This window comes from Sarcophilus harrisii, chromosome 6, assembly GCF_902635505.1.
Source record: "Sarcophilus harrisii chromosome 6, mSarHar1.11, whole genome shotgun sequence".
Classification (NCBI taxonomy): domain Eukaryota; kingdom Metazoa; phylum Chordata; class Mammalia; order Dasyuromorphia; family Dasyuridae; genus Sarcophilus; species Sarcophilus harrisii.
This window is the reverse complement of record NC_045431.1, coordinates 173,054,861-173,081,044: the sequence shown is the minus strand read 5'-3', so window position 1 is coordinate 173,081,044 and position 26,184 is coordinate 173,054,861. Positions and strand designations below refer to the sequence as shown.

Here is a 26,184-nt window from a genome sequence, read left to right as displayed (position 1 = left end):
TAGAAGAAATTTTTAAAATTTGAAATCTGGTCACTGAGAAACTTAAATTAATAATAATAATTAAAAAAAAAACTAGATAAAAGTTTTTTTCCCTGTTTACACAGTTCATCCAGCAGCATTTATTAAATACCTAGTGTATTAGGCATTTAATGGAATGTTAAAGAACTGGAAATAGAACATACCTATAGAAAACTAAATATGAAGTAGATGCAAAGTAGTTCTGCCTTGCAAAACCTTGTGTTCCAAGTTTTACTCCTTCCCCTCTTCTAGACAGCAAGCAATCCAATATATATTAAAAATATGTGCAATTCTTCTATGCATATTTCCACAATTATCATGCTGCACAAGAAAAATCGGATCACAAAGGAAAAAAATAAGAAAACAAAAAGCAAGCAAACAACAAAAAAGGTGGAAATACTATGTTTACTATGTTGTAATCCACATTCAGTCCCCCACATTCAGTAGGGTGGCAGTGGGTTGTGAAGCAGAAGGATTTGCATCTTGAAGAAACTACTAGAATTTTCCCTGAACTGAATTTAAAAAATTATGACTTTAATAAGTATCCATTTAAACTGGGCATTCCCATATACAAAGTAGATAAAATATTGCGTACAAAACCACAAATCTCTGTTATGTAATACCTGTTAAAGTTTTAAGTCTGTAATTCAGCATGCAACTTTCAAAGATGTCTGGCTTGTCTGTGATTCTGGCCTTTCTTCTAATCTCTTTGATGCATTTTTCAAAAGTACTTCAATGACCCATTTTCTTGGGGGAGGAGGGAAAGAGACGCAAGAACTACATAACTATAGTTTTCTTCCCTCATCGGAGAAAAAGAAAACCCTTGTAACAAGTATGCAGATTAAGCAAAACAGTTCTCATATTGACCATATCTGGAAATGTATTTCTTACTCTGCATCTTGAGCCTATCTATATTACCTATCTGTCAAGAGGGAAGTAGCATTCTTCATCAGTAGTCCTCTGGAATCAAGACTAGTCATTGCCTTAATAAGAGTAGTTAAATCTTTCACAGTTGTTCATTTTATAATATAGTGTTATAATATAAATCATTTACCTAGTTCTATTCACTTCACTCTGCATCAGTTCATGCAAGTCTTTTAAGTTTATCTGGAACCATCTCTTTTGTCATTTCTTATGGCACAATAGTATTGTATTACATTGATATATATACACAACCGCAATAAATACATTGAGCACTTAGTCCACTATAAAAAACCCTCCAAAAATCAAAACTACTTTGATTTATTTTTTACATACAGGTCTTTTCCTTCTCTTTTCATCTTTGTGGGAATTGGACCAGTAGAATGGCTGGGTCAGAAATCTGCAGTTTAGTGACTTGGGAAATAGTTCAAATTTCTTTCCAGAATGTTTGGACCAGTTCACAGCTTCCTCAGCATTGTGCTGGTGTGTTTGCCTGGGTTTTTTGTGGCCCCTCCCACAGCTCTCATTTTCCTTTTTATTTTCTTTTTTTTCTTTTTTCTTTTTCTTTTTTTTTTTGGGGGGGGGGGTATTCTCTGCCTATTTGACTGCAGTGAGGTGGAACGACAGAATTGCTTTAATTTGCATTTCTCTAATTGCTTGTGGTTGGATCATTTATCCCAGGTGGTTGCTCATAGCTGTATTTCTTTGAACACTGCATGTTATTTCCATTGACCATTTGTTGAATATGGCTCTTGTTCTTATAAATTTGATCATTTTCTTAAACATCTTGGTGCTAAGGTTTTTTCCCCCCTCCAAATACATGTTTCTCTTGTAATTTTAACTGTTAATTTTCATTGTGCAATAGCTTTTCAGTTTTATGGAACCCAAATTATTCAGTTATGTTCAGCTATGGAACATATATGTTCCATATGGAACAGCTATGGTATCTTTATATACCTTTTTTTTTGAAGGTTATAATTCTTCACCCACAGTTGTGAAAAGTTTTTCTTTTAATTTGTTTATGATTTGACTTTTTGTATCTAAATCATGTTTTCGTTTATTTTTGCTGAAATTTGAAGGAAGTTACAGTTTCTAAAGCTGGAAGGGAGTACATTCCAGATATAGGGAACAGTCAGGTCAGAGGCACACAGAAATGGGAGATAGTGCTGTATATAAAGAACAGGAAGTTGATCAGTTTGGCCTGCCCATAGAGTACATGTTAGATAACAGTGTGCAACAAACCTTGAAAAGTAGGATAAAGTCAGATTGGAAAAGGCTTTGAAACCCAACCTTATCAAGCAAGGATGTGATGTGGTGAGGCTCCAGCTTTAGGAAGAATTCTTCTACAACTGTGGGCAGGATGAATTAGAGATTTGAGGCAAGGAAAGCAATTCTAAAGCTATTGCAGAAGTCCAGGTTAGAGGATATGCGCGCCTGAACTAGGAGGGAGGATGATGGTCATATATGGATAAAGAAGAGAAGGCCAATGACATTGTAGAAATAGAATTAATACCATCCGGAAACTGTCCTTGATCTGTGTGCTTCAGGTGTGGGGGGTAAAGAAGAGGCCAGTGTGATGTTGACATCATGAATCTAGGTGAGTTGAAAGGATTGTCGTATCCAAACTAGAATTGGAGCCAATTGGAAGAGGGAAGGTCTGGGAGAAAACAATGAGTTGTATTTTAGACATGTTGCATTTGAGATACCCAGGGGACATTGAATGGAGACAAGCAGTCACCAAGCATTAATGAAATGCCTTCTATGGCACCAGAAATATGACAGGTACAGAGAATGAAATAATTCCTACTCAGAGCAGTTTGCAGTTTAATGAAGGAGATAAGCTATAGAAATGTATATAAGGCACAAGTTAAAATAGATACATACAAATACAAAGTAGTTGATAATTTGGGGAGGGCAGGGCACTAGTAGCTGAGGAATCAAGAAAGGTTTTATATAAAAGATGGTGCTTGAGTTTCATCTTGAAGGAAGAAAGAGTGATTCTTTTAAGGTAGAAATAAGAAATTTATTTCGGGCATAGGGGGACAGCTAGCTAGTGCAGAGGCACAAATATCAGAGACAGCATGTTGTGTGTGATGAACAGACAAGGCCAGTTTGAAATAGAATTCAAGAATGGGGAAAAATGTACAGTGAGATTGAAAAGATAGGTTGGGTCCATTGTGAAGAGCTTTAAAAGCTAAAAAGATGTTATATTTTATCTTAGAGATAATAGGAAGTCAGTGGAATTTATTGAATAGGGAAGTATGCCATAGTTAGATCTGTGATTAAGGAAGGTCATTTAGACAGAAATGTGGCACTAGAGTGCTTTAGAGACAGCAAGAAGATCAGGTAGGAAGAGGCTCTTGAAATAATTTGGAGAACTGAAAGTCTGAATAAAGAGGATCTACCCAGCTATTTGTGTAGAGAGAAGGGATTGAATTCAAGAGATGTTTATAGAAACATCAGAATTTGGCAATTGATTGGAAATGTGGGGTGAGCAGAAGTCAGGGATAATGCCAAGGGATTTAATCTAGGAGAAAAGAAAGATGATGGTGTCTTCACAAGAAAAAGGGGAGATTTGGAAGAGGAGAGATTTTGAGGGGAAAGCTTATATAATAATGACATCTGTTTTAAGATTGATTTTGACATGTCTTTTGGACATCTAGCATCTTGTTTGAAATGGTAATTTGTCATTTGTGATTTGTGACTGAGTCAGTAGAGTGACTTAAATGTGTGTATAAAAGTATTAGAACTTGATAACTTGGCAAAAGCAGTTCAATGATAAGGCCAAAAAGTAGTATACTTTTGAGGAGAGAGCAAGAAGATAGAAAATAGAAGCAGCAAATGTAGATAACTTTTTCCAAAGAGTTTGACCCACAAAGGAAGGAGAAAGATGAGATTATAGTTTGAGGGGGTGCTAAAATTCAGTGAAGTTGTTGAGGAGAACTTGGGCCTGTTTGAAGGCAGACAAGAAGACATAAGTATATATGGAAATATTGGAGATTCAGTGAGGATGAAGAATGATTAAGGATGCCATCAGATAGAGAAGACAGGACTAAGCATGAAATCAAGGGCCTACATTAGCGGGAGGGTTGACATCAGTAAGGACAAAAGTCTCTTTGTCAGAGTGGTGAAAGGAATATTGAATAAGAGGTGATATAATGAGGTTTTGAGACTCATTGAGAAGTATTGACATGTAACAAGTGAGCTTAAATTGAGGTTGTACAATAGAAATGTATAATAGACTCATATGTTTGTAACCAATGTGCTTGCATGATTTCCTCTTGAAGAATTTAGTAGTATGAAAGATAGGAGGGAAGTAGGAAGATGGTAGGGATTATACAGGGTTGACTTTAGAAAGGAACAAATGGTAACAATACAAGAAGGCAAAGGATTTTGGAATAGAGGACAGTGTGTAAAATTGAACTGGTTAACAGTAGAGGCAAGGTTTTGAAAACAGAAAAGTGAGACCCCCAAGCCAGAATAATACAAACATAGCCTTGGAAAGCAGGGAAGAAGCTGGTGTTAATTTGGGAAGTTATGATTTGAGGGGTTGAGGCTCAAGAGGATATGGAAGGATAGGAGGCTATGGTGAGGCAGAGAAGTTTCAGAGTTGGGTACAAGTAGAATATTAGAATGGAAGGATGAATAAAAAAATATGAACATCCCTCTAAGAGTGGAATAGATCAAGAGATCATGGAAATTGCAGCTGATTCCCATTGGGAAACTCACTTGACAACACTTTTTTTAATGGTCTAGAGTTATTTTATTTTTTAAATGTGCATAGTTTTCAACATTCACCTTTGTAAAACCTTGTATTCCAATTTTTTTTCCTTCTTTCCCCACCCCCTTCTTTAGACAGCAAATAATCCAATATATGTTAAACATGTGCAATTCTTCTATACATATTTCACACTTGTCATGCTGCACAAGAAAAATCAGATCAAAAAGAAAAAAAAAAGAAAAAACAAAAAGCAAGCAAACAACATCAAAAAGTGAAAATATTATGTTGTGATCCACATTTAGTCCTCACAGTTCTCACTCTTGGCTCTCTCCATCACATCACAAGACCATTGGAACTGGCCCAAATCACTTCACTGTTGAAAAGAGCCACGTCCATCAGAATTGATCATCATATAATCTTGTTGTTGCTATGTATGATGTTCTCTTGGTTCCACTCACTTCACTCAGCATCAGTTCATTTAAGTCTCTTCAGGCCTTTCTGAAATCATCCTGCTTATTATTTCTTATAGAACAATAACATTCTATAACATTCATATACGATAACTTATTCAGCCATTTTCCAGCTGATGGGCATCCATTCAGTTTTCAGTTCCTTGCCACTACAAAAAGGGTTGCTACAAACATTTTTGTACATATGGGTTCTTTTCCCTTTTTTATGATCTCTTTGGGATATAGACTTAGTAGAAAACTGCTGGATCAGATATGCACAGTTTGATAGCTTTTTGAGCATAGTGACAACATTATCTGAGCCAGTTTGAACTTGGGTCTTCCAACTTCAGGCCCAGTACCCACTGAGCCATCTGGCTGCCTCATTCTGGTAACTATCTAAGACTAAACTACAGAGAAAATGCCAAGCAGCCTTAGTAAAAGGGTGTTTTTTGTTGTTGTTTTCACCAAACTAGTGAATCATAGGTTCAGTCATGATGCTTATTTTTAATGTCCTTTGATATTATCATAATGACATTTGACTCATTTGACTTCCCAAAAAACTAAATGTTATGCACCAATGTGAAAAACCATAGTAAAATAAATTGTGCAGAATAGGTTTTTTGCATTTTTGCATTTACATGGAATATTGCAATTGACATAGATCCTAGCCCCTGGAATCTTATCAAATTAGCTTCTCACACATTAAACTTTGTTTGAAACTCGAAATCTTGAAGTAGATAGTGAATAAGATTGTCATTAAAATATTTCTATTTAGAATGAAGTATGCTGTCATTTTTACAAAAACATTTAAATACCATTTTTAGCCTCTTTTGGCTCTTTTTTTTCAGTTCTGCATTTAGGTTTTGCTCTGTAAATTAGAATTTTCTAGAGGTTAATATTTACTTGCATGTAAATGCTTTTATTTTTCTCTTTCTTGCAGATTGACCACCAATGATGCAAAACATGGCCTTGTTGAAGACAGTTTCATGTATAAAAGACAGACTCTTCTTTCCCAAAAGAAAAACACAAGTAAAATAGATGACCAAATGAATGATGTTGAACTAGAATTCTAGATATCAAAATGTCCATTTTTTTGAATTTTATAAGTAAGATAAGCACATTGTGTTTTTACAAAGACTTGTTTTGAGATATGCCTTTTAGCAGTTCTTTCCTAAACATTCTCCATTTGGAATCACTTGAATTTTGTAGTGATTTTCTTTTTTTTAAGACATAGTCCTTCGTGAGGCCCTGTCTTCTGATTAAGGGCCTGCTTTTAAATTTTTTAATTTTTTAGAGTCTCAACATTTCATGGGCTTTGTTAGAAGATTGGAAAGGTGCCTTGATGTGAAAGTCACAAAATCAAGAAAGACATTAACTTGGAAGTTCCAGAGGGAAAGGATATTGGTCTAGTCAATCAGACTGTTTTGAATCCAGTTCGACCAGTTAAGACCTTAGCTACTTCAATCTTTGGAGATAGTGTCGAGAAATAGATTGCTCACCTTCTACACATACAATAGTTGAAACATGGCATGGGTGAAGTTCTTACGGAAACCGGGGGGCAACCTGGGAAAAGTTTACCAGCCTGGAAGTATGTTATCACTAGCCCCTACCAAGGGCTTATTAAATGAACCAGGACAAAACAGTTGCTTTCTAAACAGTGCTGTACAGGTAAGTCTTTTTTTTCTTTTTATCAATTCCTTCTGTAGTAGGAGTGTATGTAATTCTTCAAAGTCTTAGTACAATTTTAAGCTTTAATAACTTTTTTTTTTTTTTTTTTGCTGAAGCAGTTGGGGTTAAGTGACTTGCTCAGAGTCCTTGCACAGCTAGGAAGTGTTAAGTGTCTGAGGCTTTTTTTAACCCTTACACTCCTTACTTCAGAGCTGGTGCTCTATCCACTTTTAATAACTTTTAATAATAACACTGTTCCCCTCTAGATAAATTTTTGTTATTAAAATTTTCAAAGTTTTGAAATTCCCAAAGAAATTTTCAAAGCTATTAATAATAATAGTCTTAAATTAATAAAGCTTAAAACTGCCCCAAAACTTTTGGGACACCTTGCATATTTAAATACTTAGCAAGAAAAGCCATGGTCATTGTTTGTTTAAGCATAAATTAAGGATGAAGGTTTTATTGATTGGAATGACCCTTTTCTGTATATTTTCTCTTCGGTGCTTCTGCTATCTCTACTTAGGTTAGTGTCATTACTTCCTCTGCTGATATAGTCTGCAACTCGTCCGTAACTTCGTAAATTTACTTTGAGAATTTCTATAGCCACAAAAAATCAGATTTATTGAAGAGTCTTTGCCAGTTTTGTGCAGTCCACTACAAAGCTTTCCAACCTGAAAGAACCTGAGAGGTTGTATTCCTTGATATGTGGACATTTCAGGGCGACCCTGGTGTCAAGCATCAGAAGAAAGAAGTGGCGAATGTGCATTTATAAACATTTACTAAGGCTTCACTCACTGTGTGATCCTGGATATATCACTTCTTTTGCCTTAATTTCCTTATCTGTCAAATGAGCTGGAGAAGGAAATGACTAATTACTCCATAGTCTTTGCCAAGAAAACTCCAAATAGGGTCCTGAAGAGTCTGTCACTATGATGGGAAAACAAAGCTCTGAGGATGCAAATACAAAAAGCAGACAGTCCTTACCCTCAGGGACTCACATTCTGTGGGATGGACAGTTTCAGCTGCATTTTAGCTAGAAAAGGACACAGGGTCCTTCTGGGATAGTGGCAAAGCTGATGGTGCTTCCTTTTCTTTTATGCAATTTTCACTGAAAATCAAAGCCATTTCTGCTACTGAATCATTGGACAGTGCTATAGTCTGGTGACAAAAACCTTCTTTTCTGGGTCTCCTGGAACTGGTATGGTATCCCATGCAGAAGCAGTAGCCCGGGAGCATACCCCCAGGACCTGCTGCTTCCCAGGGCAATGGCCAAGGACCTGGGCTGGAAGCCTATTTCCCAGGCTCTTGGCCTCAGTTTTTATATGGTTTCCATTAGGATGTGAGGGGAATTTGGATTTAAGTGCTGTTTGCCTATATACTGTTTCCTATCTCTTCTTCTGGGTGCCTGCCCAGTGTGTGGCACTTTGTGTAGACACAAAGTCATGTCTTCAGGAGCCTTCTCCCCAGATGATGATTGTGATAGTTGTGAGGAATGAGCTGGAAGCAGCACCAGAAATCTGTAAGGGCTACCTCTGCTCCCAGGGCTTTTATGCTCAGTTGATCAGCGGTTATGACTGGTTGTGATAAGACAGGTGGCCTTATTCACAGTGGTTTTTCCCCTTGATGATGACAAAGGAACTAGGCTGGAAGCAGATCTGAGGTTTGGGGGATACTTCTATTCCCAAGGTTTATTGGGTTCAGGATCCTGGGCTTTCTCCATCAGGATCTGAAAGGAAATGATGATCAAAGTGGAGGTAGGGTATGTGTGTGTAATTAATTTGCCTGCTTCCTGTCTCTTTGCTTTGGTATGACTGGTTGCTTCAAATTTGATTGAAGGAAGCTAGTGGAAGGTCTTTTTAGAGGAAGAATTAAAAATCTGAAAGCATCACTCAAAATGTTTTATTAATAACTTTTTAAAATATCACGTTTTTTCATTTCTAAATTTATCCATTTTTTCTCCTTAGGGGGGAAAAAAAAAGATTGTAACAAAAGATATTAAAAAAAAAAAAGGGAAAAGGGGAAAAAACCAGCAGTTCAGCTCAACTCACAGAAACTGAGTGGTGTCCAAATCAGGCATTATAGTCACAGATTCTTGGTTCATCTATTCTTTCTTTCTTCTTGCAATGTAGTCATTGTATTTAGTATCTCCTTATTTCATTATCCTTTAGTTCACATAAAATGCACTTCTCCTTTGCTGAATCTTCATATTCATTTTTTCTTGAGGGCACAAAAATGTTCTCCTAATTATAATTTGGTTAGCCATTCCCCAAGAGCATTGATTTTCTTGACTGTCATAGGATGAGTTCTGGATACTAAAATGGGAGCTTTCTGCCCTTTAATCTCTTTGGGGTAATTACCTAAGAATAAATAGCTAGTTTAAAGAGAATGGATAGTCACTATTTTTTAAGCACGATCTAACTTATTTTCTAGAACAACTAGACCAATTAATTCATAGTTCCAGAAGTTTTTGTGTCCTTGTTTTTTCACATCTCTAAAATTGACTATTTCCAATCATTTGTTATCTTTGCCAATTTGCTGGGTAGAAAGTAAAGCGTCAAAATTTTTCTTTTTAAATTTGCATTTCTTTTATTAGTGGGTTGTCATATTCTTTCTTACATTTATTGATTTTTTTAAGGTTTTTTTTTTTTTTAATTTAAACATTTTCTCAAATGTTTAGCACGTTGCCTGGTATAAATGCTTTTTCTCTTGCCTTCCCCTTCCTTTTGCATAATGGCCCTTTTTCTTACATTTAGTGTTATTTCCCCATAACTAGTAGAAACTTATTGGAGATACTTAAGGCAGTGATACTTTTCCTTGTAGTAAATGCAAGCTTTTATTTTGTGATTACCTCTATCTTTGTGGCCCCACTTAATATCCACGTTACAGTTAGACAAAGGCCATTAGACATCTTCAATTTAAATTCTTTTGTTCTCTTCTTGACCTTATTCAGGATTTTCTTGGCTAAGCCATTTCCTTCTTCAGCTCTTGTAACCAATGAGGAAACTGAAGTATGCAGGATTGAGTGACTTAACCAGGATCATAGAGCTTATAAGTGTTTGAAGCCAAATTTGAACTCGGCAAGATGAGCCTTCCTGATTCCAGGCTAGGCACTCATATTTGTTGTGGTGCTACCTAGCTACTTTAAACTATTGTAGTTCTCATTGTCTGGAAACTTTTGTCTTGTGACTCAAATCACAAGGTGGTTTAATGGGATTTCAGAAGGGAAGGTGTAATGATGTAAATCTATAATCTCCATTCTGACTGTATGCCATTGATGACCAACCAGAAGATTTTACCTATGTTGCTGGAGATTTTGCTCCATTATCTTTCTGATTAAGTAAAAACTAGCAGGGTCTTTTAAAACAACTTCTTTCCCATCCAGAGAGGCCATTGACCCAATTAATTACTTACTGAATCTTATCTCAGTTTACTACAATTTTAATTGAGACTGCCCCTCTTTCAAATTATCTTGTATTACATATGTACATGTTTCTCTTTAGTGAAATTGTGCTGGGTGCTCAGGACAGAAATGGAGAGACAGTCTCATCTATTCTCTTGAAAGTCATACCTTGATTAATTCCTTGAGTGCAGGGCTTTTCATTTTTGTTCTTGTATTCCTAATGTGTGGCACACAGTGGGTGCTGCTTTGCTTTGCTTTGCATTTGGTGGCAGGTGTGTGTGTGTGTGTACACGCACACTCTTGTACGACAGTAGAGATCACCCCTTATGTTTCCTACTGCTTCAGCTGCTGTTTCTGTCCTGTTCCCTGTACTTCCCATCATGTGGGATATAAATAAATGAGAAATGGAATGTTTCAGCTGGACCCCAACATATAGTGTTCATTTAGTAATGAATATATTAAGAAACACTTCAGAGGATACCTATTTCTTCCCCCCAATCCCCATTTCCAAATTTAGTTATGGGTAAACTTTGCAGCAGTGATTCATGAATCTGACTACTGAAAAACAACCATTAAATAGGAAGAGCCCCCCCCCCTTTTTTTTGGCAACTTTTGCTTATATCTATGAAAATAGGCTATTCCTGTGCTGTTCCATTGGTAGAATGTGAATGCTGAAGAAGCAAACAAGGAAATATAATGAAGTTGCTAATCTCTTTGAAAAAACAGTGTATGTATTTAACATGTGTTAGTCTACCTGCCATCTGGGTGAGGGGATGGGGGGAAGGAGGGGAAAAATTGGAACAAAAAAAGAAATTGAGGGATTTAATACCTAGTCTTCTGGAAGATTTTTTTTTTTCGTGGTTGGGGGGTGTGTGTTACTTGGGAATCTTCTTACCCTAGAAATACATGTATTCACAGCCTGCTCATAGTAGAATATCCTTCCACTATGCAAACCCCTTCATATTTTTAGTGGGTTTCTCCTCAGGACTCAATTTGGGGAAGGACCCAAGCTAGCCAGCCTCTATTCCCCTCCTGGCTGTACTTTATCACTTTGCAGATTTCAATATCACTTTGTCTCAGTTTCAGTCATGTCTTCAGCCTCCCTCAGTGTCTAGGACCTCTTCACTCTGGAAAATCTACCCACCCCTGCAGGCTTCCCACAGTGGAACACCCCTTTGCCATGTAGTTCCCCTGTCCCATTGGAAACCTCTCTTTTGTGGGGAAAGGCCCAGGCTGATTCATTTTTGTTCTCCTACCCCTGTTCTGAGCATTTCTCCCACTTTACTTTCCCCACTTTCATTTAGATCTTTTTGCCCTTTAGGATTTCCCCTATTAGAGATGGGTCTTTTTATTTGCATTGGTATCTCCAGCACTTCTGGCACATAATAAATATTTAATAAATATTAGTTATTTAATAAATTTAATCAATATTAAATTGCTTGTCTTGATCAGAATCAATTGTCTGGAGATGCTCCATTAGAGCAAAGATCTAAAATAGCATCCAGTTAGAGAAAAAGGACAAAAGATAGCACCTATGATTATTGCAGTTTTCCAGCTTGACCCATCCTGGTCATCAATGCTGAAAGTGGAAAATATAGAAAGACAGAAATATTGGCCTTGATGATCATCATTTACCATAGAAGTGATGAAAAATAGTTGCAACAAGATAACCCAGAAATTGTTTTTGTCATCAAATGTTTATTTTCTTTGTCAAGCAGAGAGCTAGCAGTCAAGGACAACATGATTTGGAAAATAAACACATTTGTAAAATATGACAGAGGAGAATGGCAAAAAGTTACCAGTAGTATCATTTTATAAAAGTAAACAGTAGCCAAAAAAAAAAAAAGTAAACAGTAGCAGTGGGAACCAGTCTCTAGAGAATTTGGTGTGAGAGAAAAGGGAGCTTGATTATCCTTGTTCTTGGACGAAAAAGGGAACAAGAGTTGTTAGCATGTGTGTAATCAGTTTTTACAATCGGTGACTGTGGAACCTTAGCATTTGGTACCCTCTATCTCCTTAGCCTCCAATGAGTGATGATAAAATTTCCATGGGTTAAGAAGAGCAGCTAAACCAGATTAAAGACATGCATGTGAAGGGAATCTGGGCTGTGGGTGGCCCAATAATGAAAGCAGTGAAGGGGAGGAATTGTTTGATTAAACTCTCTGGGAGAGAAAGACCTAGGAAATAGGAAAGATCATGAATCACATTGTTATTGTATATGTATATTTATACATATATATATATATATATATATATATATATATATATATACCCACACATGTAGGCATACACACTTTCCCCAAAGATGGTTTCATGGAGTTTATTTGTGTAGGGTCTAAAAGGGATTCCATAGAGATGGTCAGTCTTCCATATGCATTTATATAAAGTGATACTGTGTTGATAGCAATGGCCCTGAAACATTACAGGATTTCTTCTATGACAACTAAGATTACTTGAAAGATAAACTTAAGCAATCCATGTGTGTGTGTGTGTGTGTGTGTGTATAAAATCCTAATGTATGGAAAATGCCTTTTGTCCAGACTGATATACTATTGAATGCTTAATCCATTAAGATAATATCTTATTATATGTATATGGAACAGATCCTATAGAAAGACCTTGATTTGGTTCAGAATTAATAAAGAAGAAAAGGATAAGTAAGCATGTTTACATTTGGGAAAATGTACTGAGCCCTCACAAGCCAAGCCATATTTAAAAAACAGGTATACTCTAGACAAGGTAAGACCCTGAATCATAGATCAACAGAGCTTTCAAAGAACCAAAGTTTGGGGTGATCCAAAGTACAGTGGAGAGGTGATGAGTAAACACAAATAGGCTGCTACATATTTGCTGTGATCACCCATGCACAATGAAAATTAGTTAGCACAATAGATAGTATTAAATAATGCCTCATACCTCAGTATTACACTAGCCTGTGGCCAGTTGTAGGCGGTAAGCCTCTGACCTGGATCTATTGGGTCTCAGATAAGGCACACTATTGTGGACTCATTCTTGAGTCTTTTGTAGCTTCTTAACTGGCTCTGTCAGAGACAACCTTATTAAGAGAAGATGAGACATCAGGATATACTTGAGGCATGTTGTTTCACTTTTTTGTATTTGGGGCTTGTCTTCCTATCCTGTGTTTCCTGCAGAGACTGCCTGTGCAGATGGTATATCTGTATTGTAGACCCAATATTTATTCACTAGTGAATGAATCTCCTTAAACTGCTCAGTTTTCCTTATTTTTTTAATATTGATTTATTTGCTTTAGTGTTGAATATCTGATATGACTTCATAGGACATTATTAGCATTTAAGGCTGGAGGTAACCTTAACATCATCTAGTCCATCCAGTACTCTCATTTTACAGAGGAAGAAACTGATGATATGAGATCACACAGGTGGCAAGAATTTTAAACACAGATGGCTGGATTTAAATCATCTCTCAGTCACAACTCTATAGAATTTGAAAGCTCTCATTAATCATCTAATAGAAGTCCTATCTAAAGACAACCTGTCTGAAAGCAGAATTCTCTTTGTAACACACGGAAAGCCTGCATAGGGAAAGAAAAAAGGGGTGAGAGTGTGGAGCATCAGTATTAACAAAACATACTTAAGTGAGAAAATATCAGAACTAACATAGTGGAGGATATTTCTGTGGTCATTCATCTTCTACTTTAAAACTTCCAAGGAGGGGCAGCTAGGCAGCACAGTAGATAGAGCACTAACCCTCAAGTCAGGAGGACCCAAGTTCAAATCTAGTCTCAGACACTTAACACTTACTAGCTATGTGACTCTGGGCAAGTCACTTAACCCCAATTGCCAAAGTATTACAGTTAAGTAACACTAACAATATGACAACAACCCCATCTGAAAATATACAAAATTCTACAGTTATTACCACCTATTAGCATCATATTAAAAAAATAAAAAATCTATTTGCTCTCCCTCCCACTTCCCCACTTTCCCCCTATGGGGGGAAAAAGAGGAAAGAAAAACATGACAAGTGTATGCAGTCAAGTAACGGGTGTGTGTATGCGCGTGTATGTCAGTGAGGGAGAGATTCTGAGCCCTAAATGTATCTTGACCTATTGATTTGGAGATGGATAGGTAATACATTTGATCATTCATCCTCTGGCATCAGGCACTTCTTAGGGCTTTCAAAGTTACTTATCTTTATAGTACTCTTAGGGTATTCATTTTTCCCCTGGTTCTGCACATTTCAGTTTATAAAAGTCTTCTAATAATTACTTTTTAAAAAATATTGACATAGCACAAATTTTTCTTTCTTTTCATACAAATCTTATGCCACAGAAATTCTTTATTATATTAATTTACCAAAATTATCAAGCCATTATCAATTGATTGGTTTACCTTTAGTTTCTAGAGTATTTTCTTTATTAGTATTTTTATATGTAAAATACTTTTTCCTGTTTCTTTGATCATTTTAGGGTTTGAGCCCAGCTTTAACAATTTCCAAAATGGTTGAATTCTTTCCTGAGTCCATTGACTGTGCATCATTGTACCCTTATCTTACAGCCTCTCTGATAGTTGTTGTTTTACTTTTTTTGCATCTTTCAGTGTGATTAGTGGGAGGTGGAATTTCAGAATTTCTCTAATTTGCATTTCTCTACTTATTCGTCATTTAGAGCAATGTTTTCTTTTGGCTATGGATAGCTTGGGTTTCTTTCCCTGTGTGCTGTTTCTTTATCCCTTTATCTGTGGGGAACAGCCTTATTTTTAGATATGAATGAGTTCCTTATATAACATGGAAATTAGACCTTTATCAAAGAAACTTAATTGTAGTCACTGAAACCCCCAGACCTTTTTCAAACAATTGTTTAGTGATAGCTCTCCTATCTTACCTGTGAAGTTAATTTTTGGGATCTAAACAGGCAACATTTATTCTTGAATTTACCTCCAGTGCTCTAGCTTTGCTAGATCTTTTTGAAAGGTATCTTAGTGTTAGCTATCCCTCCCTTATGTCTTTTACAGATTTGATGAGCATGCTTTCAAGGCCTTCTTCCAAATCTTTGATAAAATGTTAAACCGCAGAAATCCCTAAAGGTACTTCTGACCTGGGCCTACTCTGTTGACTTTGGAATCTTTAACTCTTTGAGTCTGTTAAACTACCCCTTTTGTCATCTGCAGTTTTGATGAGCATGCCCTCTAGACTTTCTTCCCAGTCTTTGGTGTCACTTCTCATTAATTCTTGAAACTAGTCATTCAAACAGTGGCAAGTCTACTTTACTCTATTTTCACCTACCCTATTCTAAGCCCTAATCTCTCCAGTTTTCCCCCCAAGAAATGATAGGAAAAGCTTTAGTAGATGCTTCCCTAAAAGCTAGGTAAACTATACCTATACCATTTTCTGACTAAATGCCCAAAGTTGAATTTTTGAGGAAGGCAGCTAAATCTTGGGAAAGGTAGAGATCTGTGAGGGGGAGTAGCATACATTCTTGGCATGAAATGTAGGAAGGGCATGGAGATAGGGATGGAATGATGGATTTAGCAAATAGCAAATAGGCCCTTTTGGCTGGAAGGAAATTCATGTAAAGGAAAGTGATCTGGGAGTTGGAGTCTAACTGTGGTGGGGGTAATTAAGTTCCTGACTGAGGACTTTTACATTTTATCTTAGGAGTGACAGATAATCATTGATACATTTTATTTTAGGAGTAATAGTTAACCATTGAAGATTTAGGATTGAGAAGTGTTATGGTTAATTAGACTTTTGCCTTCTGGAATATTCCTTTGGCAACTGTGTGGAGATAAGCCTTAGATTAGGGAGACCAGTTGGTTGGCTGGTTTACAGTATGAGGGTGATGAATGCCGCCCAAACTAGAGTGACCACGTGTGAGTGGAGAAGAGATGATGTGTGGACAGGATAGGAAAGCACGCTCATAAAACTTGGCAATGAATGTGAAAGGTTAATAAGAAAAACTGGACTTAATTTATTTTAAATTTACTTATTATTTTAACTTAAGTAGTATTAATTTATCTGAGAAGTCTTGATATTTGCATGACTATTTTCAAATGTTTTGTGTGCATTCTGCACTATGTAGCAGTAGAATAACATGGGCAATGAGGAGAGGCCACTGACAAAGGAAAGCTTGGGAGGTAGGGGAGCAAGAGAACTGTGCTCTTTGAATGTTGGATAGTAGAATAATTAATTGGCTTCACTAGTCTTTAGGAAATATCTCAAATCCATCACTTCCCTTTACTAATGCTGGGGAAATGATTTCTGAATTTGCTATTCTATATATATTCTGGGACAAAATTCAAAAATGCTTCAGACCCACTGTGGCAGGAAATCTGGTAGAAACACTTACTACAAACCCAAACTCCTTGTCTCCCAGCTGAAAATGCTGGTGACCCTTATGCTACTCAGAAAATTTTTTTGAGCTGTTAACTGGTTAGCTTATTTCATTATCTAAGTTTCATTGTAGTACTAGCTGTGGGATAAATCAATTTACTGTTTTCCTCAGTTTCCTTATCTGTCAAATGAGTTGGAGAAGAATATGGTAAACCACTCCAATATCTCCAGAAAATCTCAGATGGGATTATGAAGAGTCAGAAACAACTGAATATTAACAACTTGTTCATAATGTCAGTTAAAAGTCCACAGAAGTAATAAGGAGAATTTGAGGCTTTAAAAAAAATTACTTTAAAAGCAATATGATACTTATTAAGATGATTGTGCCCAGGTTTTAGAAGGACTTTAGCATGTACACTTAACACTTTTTCTCTCAGCAAAAACCAGAGAGGTACCCAGGATTCCTATTATTTTTTGCCTGCTGCATCTCATCTTCTCCAGCATTCCTCCTGATAGTCTGGCATTTACTGTTTTCTAAGTCAGTACTAGTCAATCTGGGTACTAGTTAGTGTAGAACAGGGGTTCTCAAACTTTTTAAATAGGGGGCCAGTTCACTGTCCCTCAGACTGTTGGAGGGCCGGGCTATAGTAAAAACAAAAACTTTGTGGGCCTTTAAATAAAGAAACTTCATAGCCCTGGGTGAAGGGGGATAATCGTCCTCAGCTGCCAAATCTGGGCCGCGGGTGTAGTTTGAGGACCCCTGGTGTAGAGTTTTGTACTTGAAGGGGACTTTTCCTTTACTTTTAGGCCACAGCACTGCTCCCTTTTTCTTGCAGAATTTGTTTGGTATGGCATTAGTTTAAATTATATTTCCTTCCAAAAATTAAAATAATTTGACCATTTGTAATCTTTTCCCGTATGTCTTTGCTAGGTACCTTTTCTTCATATCAGACACCTTAACTTGAGTAGCCTTCATTTACTTATTTTCTTAGTTTTTAATGACTATAAACATCTTCTAATTTCTACTCATAAGATGTTCCACACAGTCAACAGTTGCATTCTTAATAATGCTTTTCAGTAATCTGTATCTGATTTTATGCTAATCTGGGGAAAAGTAAAAATGATTTCAGTAAACTTAAGCTTCTTGATTCTCCTTATAGGAGTGATCTGTGATTTCAGTTGATAGAGCTGTTAACTCCTTCTATTGATGGAGAATCCCAGCTTATCACAGAGTCCATGATAGAAGAAGAGGGTCTTTTTGAGTTTCTGTGGCCAAAAAATTCATCTAAAAGCACTCTGCTAATGATCCAGAATTGTATTTCCTAGGCAAGCATCTTCTTCCTTGATGCTTTAAATTTAATTTACCCATTTAGACAGATGCAGTGCCTCCCATATAAAAGGCACCACAAAATACTTTTGCCCAGCCACTCATGTGTTCATGAGTTGGTTACTGCCCACCAGAACACAAATCCTACATACTCTAATCTACTCAGTTACAGGTACCTGCAGGTAGGCAGGTCCCAGTGCACAGAACTACCTCCCACCAGGCTATTGCTATGAATTGTCCTATATGTTTTTATTGATGATAAAGATAACAAAGAATAAATGATTTTGTAAAGGATAAAATACTCAAATTCAAGCCAATTCTTTGTCAAAAAGTGCCTTTTAGATTCTTTTTCTTAATATCTGACTTTTTTTTCTTTTAGGTTTTATGGCAATTGGATATATTTCGCCGGAGTTTACGCATTCTGTCTGGACATGTTTGTCAGGGAGATGCCTGCATATTTTGTGCTTTAAAGGTAAATTCAATAATACTTACGAAAGTGGAGCTTAAGTGATCATTATTCAGATTTTGTAGGAAATTACAGGTTTGTATAGAGTTCTTAACATGTCTATTAAGCCATTTTGTCTTTGTTTAAATTTTTAGGAATCTGTGTTTTATTCAGGTTGAATGGACACTCTTAGTTCTTAAATAAAAGTAACTGCAAATGATAAGGTAACAGAAATTGACATATCAGGGGAATTTTAAGGTATTTTAAGTAATTTTGAAGCAAGAAATTATTAATTTTCATTTTAAACTTATGATGATAACAATTCAAGACTAGAATTCTTAGAGGTAGAATTCTATTTTCTTTTGATAAACAGCCAAAAAATGTATGTCCTGTATTATGATTGTTCTTCCTCTTGCCTCCCCCCATCATATACAGTTGAAATTATCAGAGGCATTACTAGCTCGATAATTGATTTTAAACCATTCAAATTCTCTTTACTTTGGCTTCTGACCTCATTATTCTGTTGAAACTAAGTTCCCAGTGATTTCTTAATTGCCATATCTAATGGCCTTTATTCAATTATGATATTTCTTAATCTTGTCAGGCCCTGAGACTGTCCTCTTTAGGTTTTTGGGACACTGATCTCTCCTGTTTCTTTTACTTGTCTCATTGCTCTTCTCATCTCTTTTGCTGCATCTTCAGAGCATGATTACTAATTATGGTTGTCCCCAAGACTTTGTCCTGGGCACTCTCTGGCTCACTATCCCACTAGGTAATCTCATAAATCTCATGAGTTCAGTTTTCATTTCTGTACAAATGATTCCCAGATCTACTTGTTCACCCTCCAAACTCCTGTTCTAGTCAGCAAGCATTTATTAAGCACCTATGTGTTAGGTCCTGTTCTAAGCCATGGGTCTACAAAGAAAGGCAGTAGACAATCCCTGTCCTTAAGGAGGTCACAGAAATAGAGGTAGTAGGTATCCTTACTAATTGGCAAATGGATATTTCAAAGAGTAGGCAAATCAGACTTAGCATTTTCAAAGTCCTCCCCTCTGCCCCCAAACCTTCCCTTCTGAGCTTCTTTATCACTATCAAGGACACTGCCATCTTTTTAGACCCTCAGAATCATATCCTTGGGGTCATCCTTGACTCCTCATTCTCATACCCCACAAATCTAATCTATTGCTAAGTCCTTTCTTTTCTATAGTTTCATGATCCTCTTTCAGAAATATCCCCTTTTCTTTGCTTTCTCACACTGCCCACACTCTGGTATCATCTTATATCTGGACTGTGGCAGTAGCTACTTGGGGTGTTTCTCTGCCTCAAGCCTCTTCTTACTCTAGGCCCTCTTCCACTCAGCTGCCGTAGTGAGCTTCCTGAAGTAAGTCTAACCATGTCATCCCCCTGTTTATACAGTAAATTCCAAAGGGGCCCTCTCACCTTTAGATCAAATCCTCTATTTGGCTCTTAAAGCTTTTTTTGACTTGGCCTATACTACTGACTTTAACCTGACTAAATCAATTGATGGTTGTTAATTTTTAAAAAATAAATAAAATCTAGTTTTATACCCAGTTAATGCTGAATATTGGATATATATTCATTAAATGTTGAATATTTGAGTTACTTGAAATTGTAGAAACTGATTCATCTTTATGTTCTGATGAAAATCTTGAAAGAGATACCATTTTGAAACTGCTTCTGTTTCAAATACTGGATGCTGTTTCTGAAAAGTCAAATACTCAAATAAGTGAGTATGTTTTAAAATAGTTTAATGAATAGTTTAATTAGTCACAAAATTATGTTAGCAACACTCACCACCATTTCAGTCCTTGAAGGCTCTGTGATTTTGCATATTCCCCCTTACCATTGGTGATTCAGGAGCTGGTCTTCTAGAGTGGCTATGACTTCAAAAATCAGACTGGCCTTCAGATAGTAACCATCCATCTGCTCTTCCCTTCCATCACCGGGCCAGGACTCTAGCCTCCCAGCTTGTGAGCACCTGCCAGGGCTGGGGCTTTTTAGCACAGCCTTTGAGAGCCCAGTTAGAGAATTTGGAGAATAGGGTTCACAAAGCTCTCTGTAGCCTTTTGTTAGTTGATAGTACTAGGAGAAGATAATTTCCTAAATAGAATTCTATCCAGTAAAAGTCCCGATCTTTCTTGAAATTCAACTTTCTCAAAGGCCTGTCCTCAGTGCACTTTTATTTCTTAAGAGAAAATAAGTCCTTACTCTCCTTATAGAGTCCTTATCTCCTAATAGAATAAAGTCAAACCACAAATATTTATTAAACATGGACTGTTCATCAGGCATTTATCAGGCATCTGTGAAAATGAATAAGATCACATATATATATGTACCAGTTGTTATAATGATTGTGATAGTGGGAAGGACTAGATGAAACAAAAGACCAGAAGCAATTTTTAAAAGCAGGGGCCTTTCTTGGCTACAAAAAAGATTTTACCAGGGAAAGGAACGTAGTAGCTTGGGCCTTGAAAGCTTTAGCCATCATATTTGATTTTTCTTCTTTATGGGTAACTCCAGGACCTGCATAATATGTTGCAAATAATGATCATTTAACACTGGAATAAATGGGTGAATATAAGCATTCCAACATGCAGGTTTGAAGAAGATCGCTTTTCAGGTATAGATAATGGAATGGAAAAGGATAAGGCAATAGGAATGGGGAAAACAGGAATGGCTGTCAGTCCAGTTGGACTAACTGAATTGGAGAAGTGAGAAATAAAATGGGAGATGTGAGTTGGAGTGAGACTGTAGAGAACCTTTAATTCCAGACCAAGGAGGTCATAGTTAATTTTGGAAGTATTTGGAAGTCTTCATGTTTTTGTACTGGGGAAGGATAGGATTAAAGTAACGGTGGTATATGAAGAATATTAGTCCCCACTCTTGGTGAAAAGAATAATGGTTATAAGGTCACTGCAAGGAGTTCAAGTGCAAGGTGACAGGTGCTTGAATTGGAGAAATATTGTGAAATTGGGAAAGACGAATGGCATCCATGATCTGGCAAAGGTAAGAGTTAATAAGGATTGACCAATTAGTAGAAGGTGAAGGAGAAAAGGGAGGAGGAGAGAGAGAGGCTTCTGAGCTGTCTGTGGGAGGCAATCCTTGAATCCCTGCAAGTGTGGGAAGATAGTAAGTTTGATTTTCAACATGTAGAGTTTGAGATGGTAGTCAAACTAGATCCAGAGAGTCAGCAAGCAGTTGGAAGAAAGCTCTGAAGAAAGGTGACAGTGGAATCATCTCCTTAGAAGTGTTTATTGAAACCTTGAACAAGGGATGGAGTCATAAGGGAGAGACAGAAGAGGACCCAGTACAGAATTTAAGGTGGAAGGAGGAAAAGGAATCAAGAAAAGTCATAAGGAAGAAATCATGAGAGGGGTAGAGGGTATCCATGCAACATTGCAGGAAGGGCAGGGAGGCTAAAGAATGAGAAGAGGCCTTTAGACTTCGTGAAGGATAGAAGAAATATCATTCATGACTTTGGGGAGATCAGTTTTAGGAGAGATCTGAGGATGATGGGCAGCTTGTAAGAATTTGAGGAGTCTAGTAAATATTGACTATTTCTGGGAGTATAGTACTAAAGGGAAAGGGGATCAAAAGCTTAAGCTTTTGGGGTTTTATTTTTTATTTTTTAGGGGAAATCTGACTTCATGATGTGAGCCTCTGCTTCCAGGAGAAGGGAGGGAGAGGGAGAGAGGAAAGTGGCTTAAAGCAGTGGCTAAAATGTTCCTGCTGTCTTACTGTTAACTCATATCATCTATATTTAGGAGGTGTGTATGTGTGCAAAGTCAGCCTTGGAAGCCCAGGTCATTGGGTGTGTTTTTGTTTTTTTTTTTGCTTCAAGAGAAGTTCTTCCATCTTCTCTTCTTAACCTCTGCTCCCCTGTTTTTCCCCACCACTACCCCAGTTGCCTACAATTTCCCATGAACATCTGCTACTTCGGGCCACAATCTGGGAAAACACTTTGTAAACTATTATATGTTATTACCTACTTTGAAAAATATACTTTGAAGTTTCAATTCTTAATGTTATTATGCCAGAAATTTCTATTTTATTATGTTAACATTTTTTCTCCAAAATAAGAATTTTGCAGAAGTTATTATTATTTTTTTTATTAAAGCTTTTTATTTTCAAAATATATACATGGATAATTTTCGTCCAAATTTTTTCCTCTCTTCTCCCCACCTCTCCCCTAGATGTCAGGTAGACCCATACATGTTAAATATGTTAAAGTATATGTTAAATACAATATATGTATTGCTGCACAAGAAAAATCGGACTTGGAAATAAGATTAAAAATAACCTGAGAAGGAAATCAGAAGTGCAAGCAGACAAAACCAGAGGGAGTGGAAATGCTATGTTGTGGTTCATACTCATTTCCCATAGTTCTTTAACTAGATGTGGCTGGTTCTCTTCATTATTGAACAAATGGAACTGATGTGGTTCATCTCATTGTTGAAGAGAGAGCCATGTCCATCAGAATTGATCATCATATAGTATTGTTGTTGAAGTTTATAATTTACAGTTTCTAGTCACTACAAAAAAGGCTGCCACAAACATTTTTGCACGTACAAGTCCCTTTCCCTTCTTTAAGATCTCTTTAGGATATAAGCCCAACGAATGTTTGTGGTAGCCCTCTTTGTAGTGGCCAGAAACTGGAAACTGTGAGTGGATGCCCATCAATTGGAGAATGGCTGAATAAATTGTGGTATATGAATACTATGGACTATTATTGTTCTGTAAGAAATGACCAACAGGATGATTTCAGAAAGGTCTGGAGAGACTTACACGAACTGATGCTGAGTGAAACGAGCAGGGGCAAGAGATCATTATATACTTCAACGACAATACTATATGATGACCAATTCTGATGGACCTGGCCATTCTCAGCAATGAGATGAACCAATTCAGTTCCAATGGAGCAGTAATGAACTGAACCAGCTACGCCCAGTGAAAGAATTCTGGGACGTGACTAAAAACCATTACATTGAATTCCCAATCCCTATATTTTTGCCCGCCTGCATTTTGGATTTCCTTCACAGGCTAATTGTACAATATTTCAGAGTCTGATTCTTTTTGTACAGCAAAATAACGGTTTGGTCATGTATACTTATTGTGTATCTAATTTAAATTTTAATATATTTAACATCTACTAGTCATCCTGCTATCTGGGGGAGGGAATGGGGGGAAGGAGGGGAAAAATTGGAAGAAGAGGTTTGGCAATTGTCAGTGCTGTAAAGTTACCCATACATATAACCTGTAAATAAAAGGCTATTAAAAAAAAAAAAAGGATATAAGCCCAGTAGTAGCACTGCTGGATCGAAGGGTATGCACAGTTTGATAACTTTTTAAGCATAGTTCCAAATTGCTGTCCAGAATGGTTGGATCTGTTCACAGTTCTACCAACAATGCATCAGTATCCCAGCCCACATCCCCTCCAACATTCAGTATTATCTTTTCCTGTCATCCTAGCCAATCTGAGAGGTGTGTAGTGGTATCTCAGAGTTGTCTTAAATTTGCATTTCCCAGATTAATAATGATTTGGAGCATCTTTTCATATGGCTAGAAATAGTTTCAATTTCTTCATCTGAAAATTCTTTGTTCATATCCTTTGACCATTTACCAATTGGAGTATGGTTTGATTTCTTATAAATTAGAGTCAATTCTCTATATATTTTGGAAATGAGGCTTATATCAGAACCTTTGAGAAGTTATTATTCTTAATTTATTCGTGAAGTAATAGATTTTAGAGACTTTTTTTTAAGAGTTAGATATTTCTTGAAGTTTTTTTTTTTAATTTGGTTTTAGCAAATAGACTATATTTATTCTACATTCACTTGTTTGTTTGTGCTGGTTTTATGGTGGTGTTTTTTCGTCTGCTGTGAATTATGTCTTCTTGCCCAGATGGTTATCAGAAAAGCGTCTCTGAACTTTAACAGTTCTAAGTTTTAATATTATATAGTGCTGTTCATAAAGAGTTTAGAATGAGTTTCCACTTTGGGAAGGCTTTCTGAATAAGTTTTAGATTTCACTGGATCCTGGGGGACATATAAAAATGAAAAGTGAGTTATTAAAGTCATCTTTTGTTCTTTTCTTTATTGTCCTGACTGGGGACCAGACAATATTTGCACAGTTTCAGCACAGTCGAGAAAAAGCGCTTCCCTCCGATAATATCAGGCATGCCCTGGCGGAGAGTTTCAGAGATGAACAGCGGTTTCAGCTTGGCTTTATGGATGATGCTGCTGAGTGCTTTGTGAGTATTCTTCAAAGATTCTTGGTGTCGAAGTACATGTATGGGTGTTTGTATATACATGTATGTGTGCTCATCAGCACATTCAAGTACATGTGCCTGCATATGGGATCTGAAGTGGTAGTTTTCCCAGAGTTTTTAAGGCAGCTGCAAAAAAGAGATTTATAACACAGCTGGACTAATGGAAGAGTACCAGACCTGGCTGGCAGTTTTGTGGTGTCCTGGGCTTAGTCAAATGTTTGTTTAGATACACTTAAAAGCTGACAGGTTGGACAAAATAGAAGCTATAAAATCTGGTTGGGGTTTCTGAAGTACCTTGCTGAGCTGCCCTAATAGCAAACAGAGCCAGTAGTGTCTATACTGGAAATGTAACTTTTTTCTTTAACATGGAAAACATATTTAGTAAGATTTTTAAAAGAAAGTCTTTTCAAAAAAAATTTTTAAGTAAGCATTTTAATTTTGTTTGTTAAATATTTCCACAATTTATTAGACATAAGAAATAATGTGTGGATCCAAAGATTTGGATCCTCAGTGAGGGCTAACCAAATTAAAATGTAATTGGTAAATGTTTATTAAAATAAAAATACAACACAGATTATGTTAATTTGAGATTTTCTAAATCAGTATGTGGCCTGCTAGGATCTTTTCAATTTGAGTTTGGTATTACCCTAGATAACTTTCTGTTCTGGTAAAGATTAAAGATTTTTTTTTTTTTTTTAAGCCTCAAAATTTTACTTTCTTTTCATGAAATCTGTTACTACATCTTATTGGTTATTTTTTCTTTTTGTTTCCTTTTTCCATCTTTATTTCTACAGTTGTTATTTTAGGTGAGTTCTCTATTCCTGAGTTATTGCAGTTGTTTAAACTGGTCTTTTTGCCTTCAGTTTATCCTTCCTGTTTTTCATCTTTGAGTACTGATATCAGATTAATTTTCCTAAAATAATACTTTCATTGTTACTTACTAAAAGCAGTATTTCCCCAGAATCTACAAAGAAAGTTTAAATTTGGCTGGGCCTCTAAGGCCTTTTATGATTCAACCTCAGTGTAATTTTCCTGACATAAACTTCTCTACTCTAGCCAGTTTCCAGTTAGTTAACGGGTGCAGTACTTTTTGTATTGTTACTTTTGTGTTTGTTTATACTGTTTCCTGTTTCCTCAAATACATCCCTCCCTTTTCACCTATCCAGAGTCCATCCCTCCAAATAGGGCCTAGATCCTACCTCCCCAAGAAGTAAACAACCCTTGCTAACACATCTGATGTATTCTAATGGGTTCTGAATACATTTTACTAGGTTTGACATTCTGAATTTAAATGCCCAATAAAATGAGCATTGTCATCAATATTAGCTATCTTTAGGAATGCTTTACTTACTGGTAAATAATAGATGTATTCCTGATAAGCTGTAATTTTTTTTCAGATCAAATGATTTTAAATACAGTAGGAAAGTATTGGAGTAGAAAATAAGTTTCCTATCTTTAAAAACATGGTATTGTAAATCAAAGGATCTTTTATAAAGGAAATGGCATTCTCTCTTTCTATTTATCTGCCCTAATTCTTAATTTTCATATAGTGGAAAGTTGCAAGTCGATTTGTTAAAGTATCTGTTTCATTGGATGCTGTGGGTGACATTTCATTATGTTACTCTTTAGTAAAT

General features: G+C 36.5%; 1 protein-coding gene across 2 annotated transcripts in view; it reads left to right on the top strand.

Annotated features, from left to right (window-relative positions):
- Positions 1 to 26,184, top strand: part of USP53 (ubiquitin specific peptidase 53) — a 76,446-nt gene that overhangs the window by 9,768 nt on the left and 40,494 nt on the right. Inside the window, exons 1-4 of one of the 2 annotated variants that reach the window (XM_031942623.1) lie at positions 2,034 to 2,536; positions 6,050 to 6,777; positions 18,196 to 18,288; positions 24,398 to 24,532. In XM_031942623.1, coding sequence (XP_031798483.1) covers positions 6,634 to 6,777; positions 18,196 to 18,288; positions 24,398 to 24,532 — 372 coding nt within the window. In that variant the 5' untranslated portion in view covers positions 2,034 to 2,536; positions 6,050 to 6,633. Of the gene's footprint in view, positions 1 to 2,033; positions 2,537 to 6,049; positions 6,778 to 18,195; positions 18,289 to 24,397; positions 24,533 to 26,184 lie in introns of those variants that run through there. The other variant, XM_031942622.1, reaches the window with a different exon arrangement.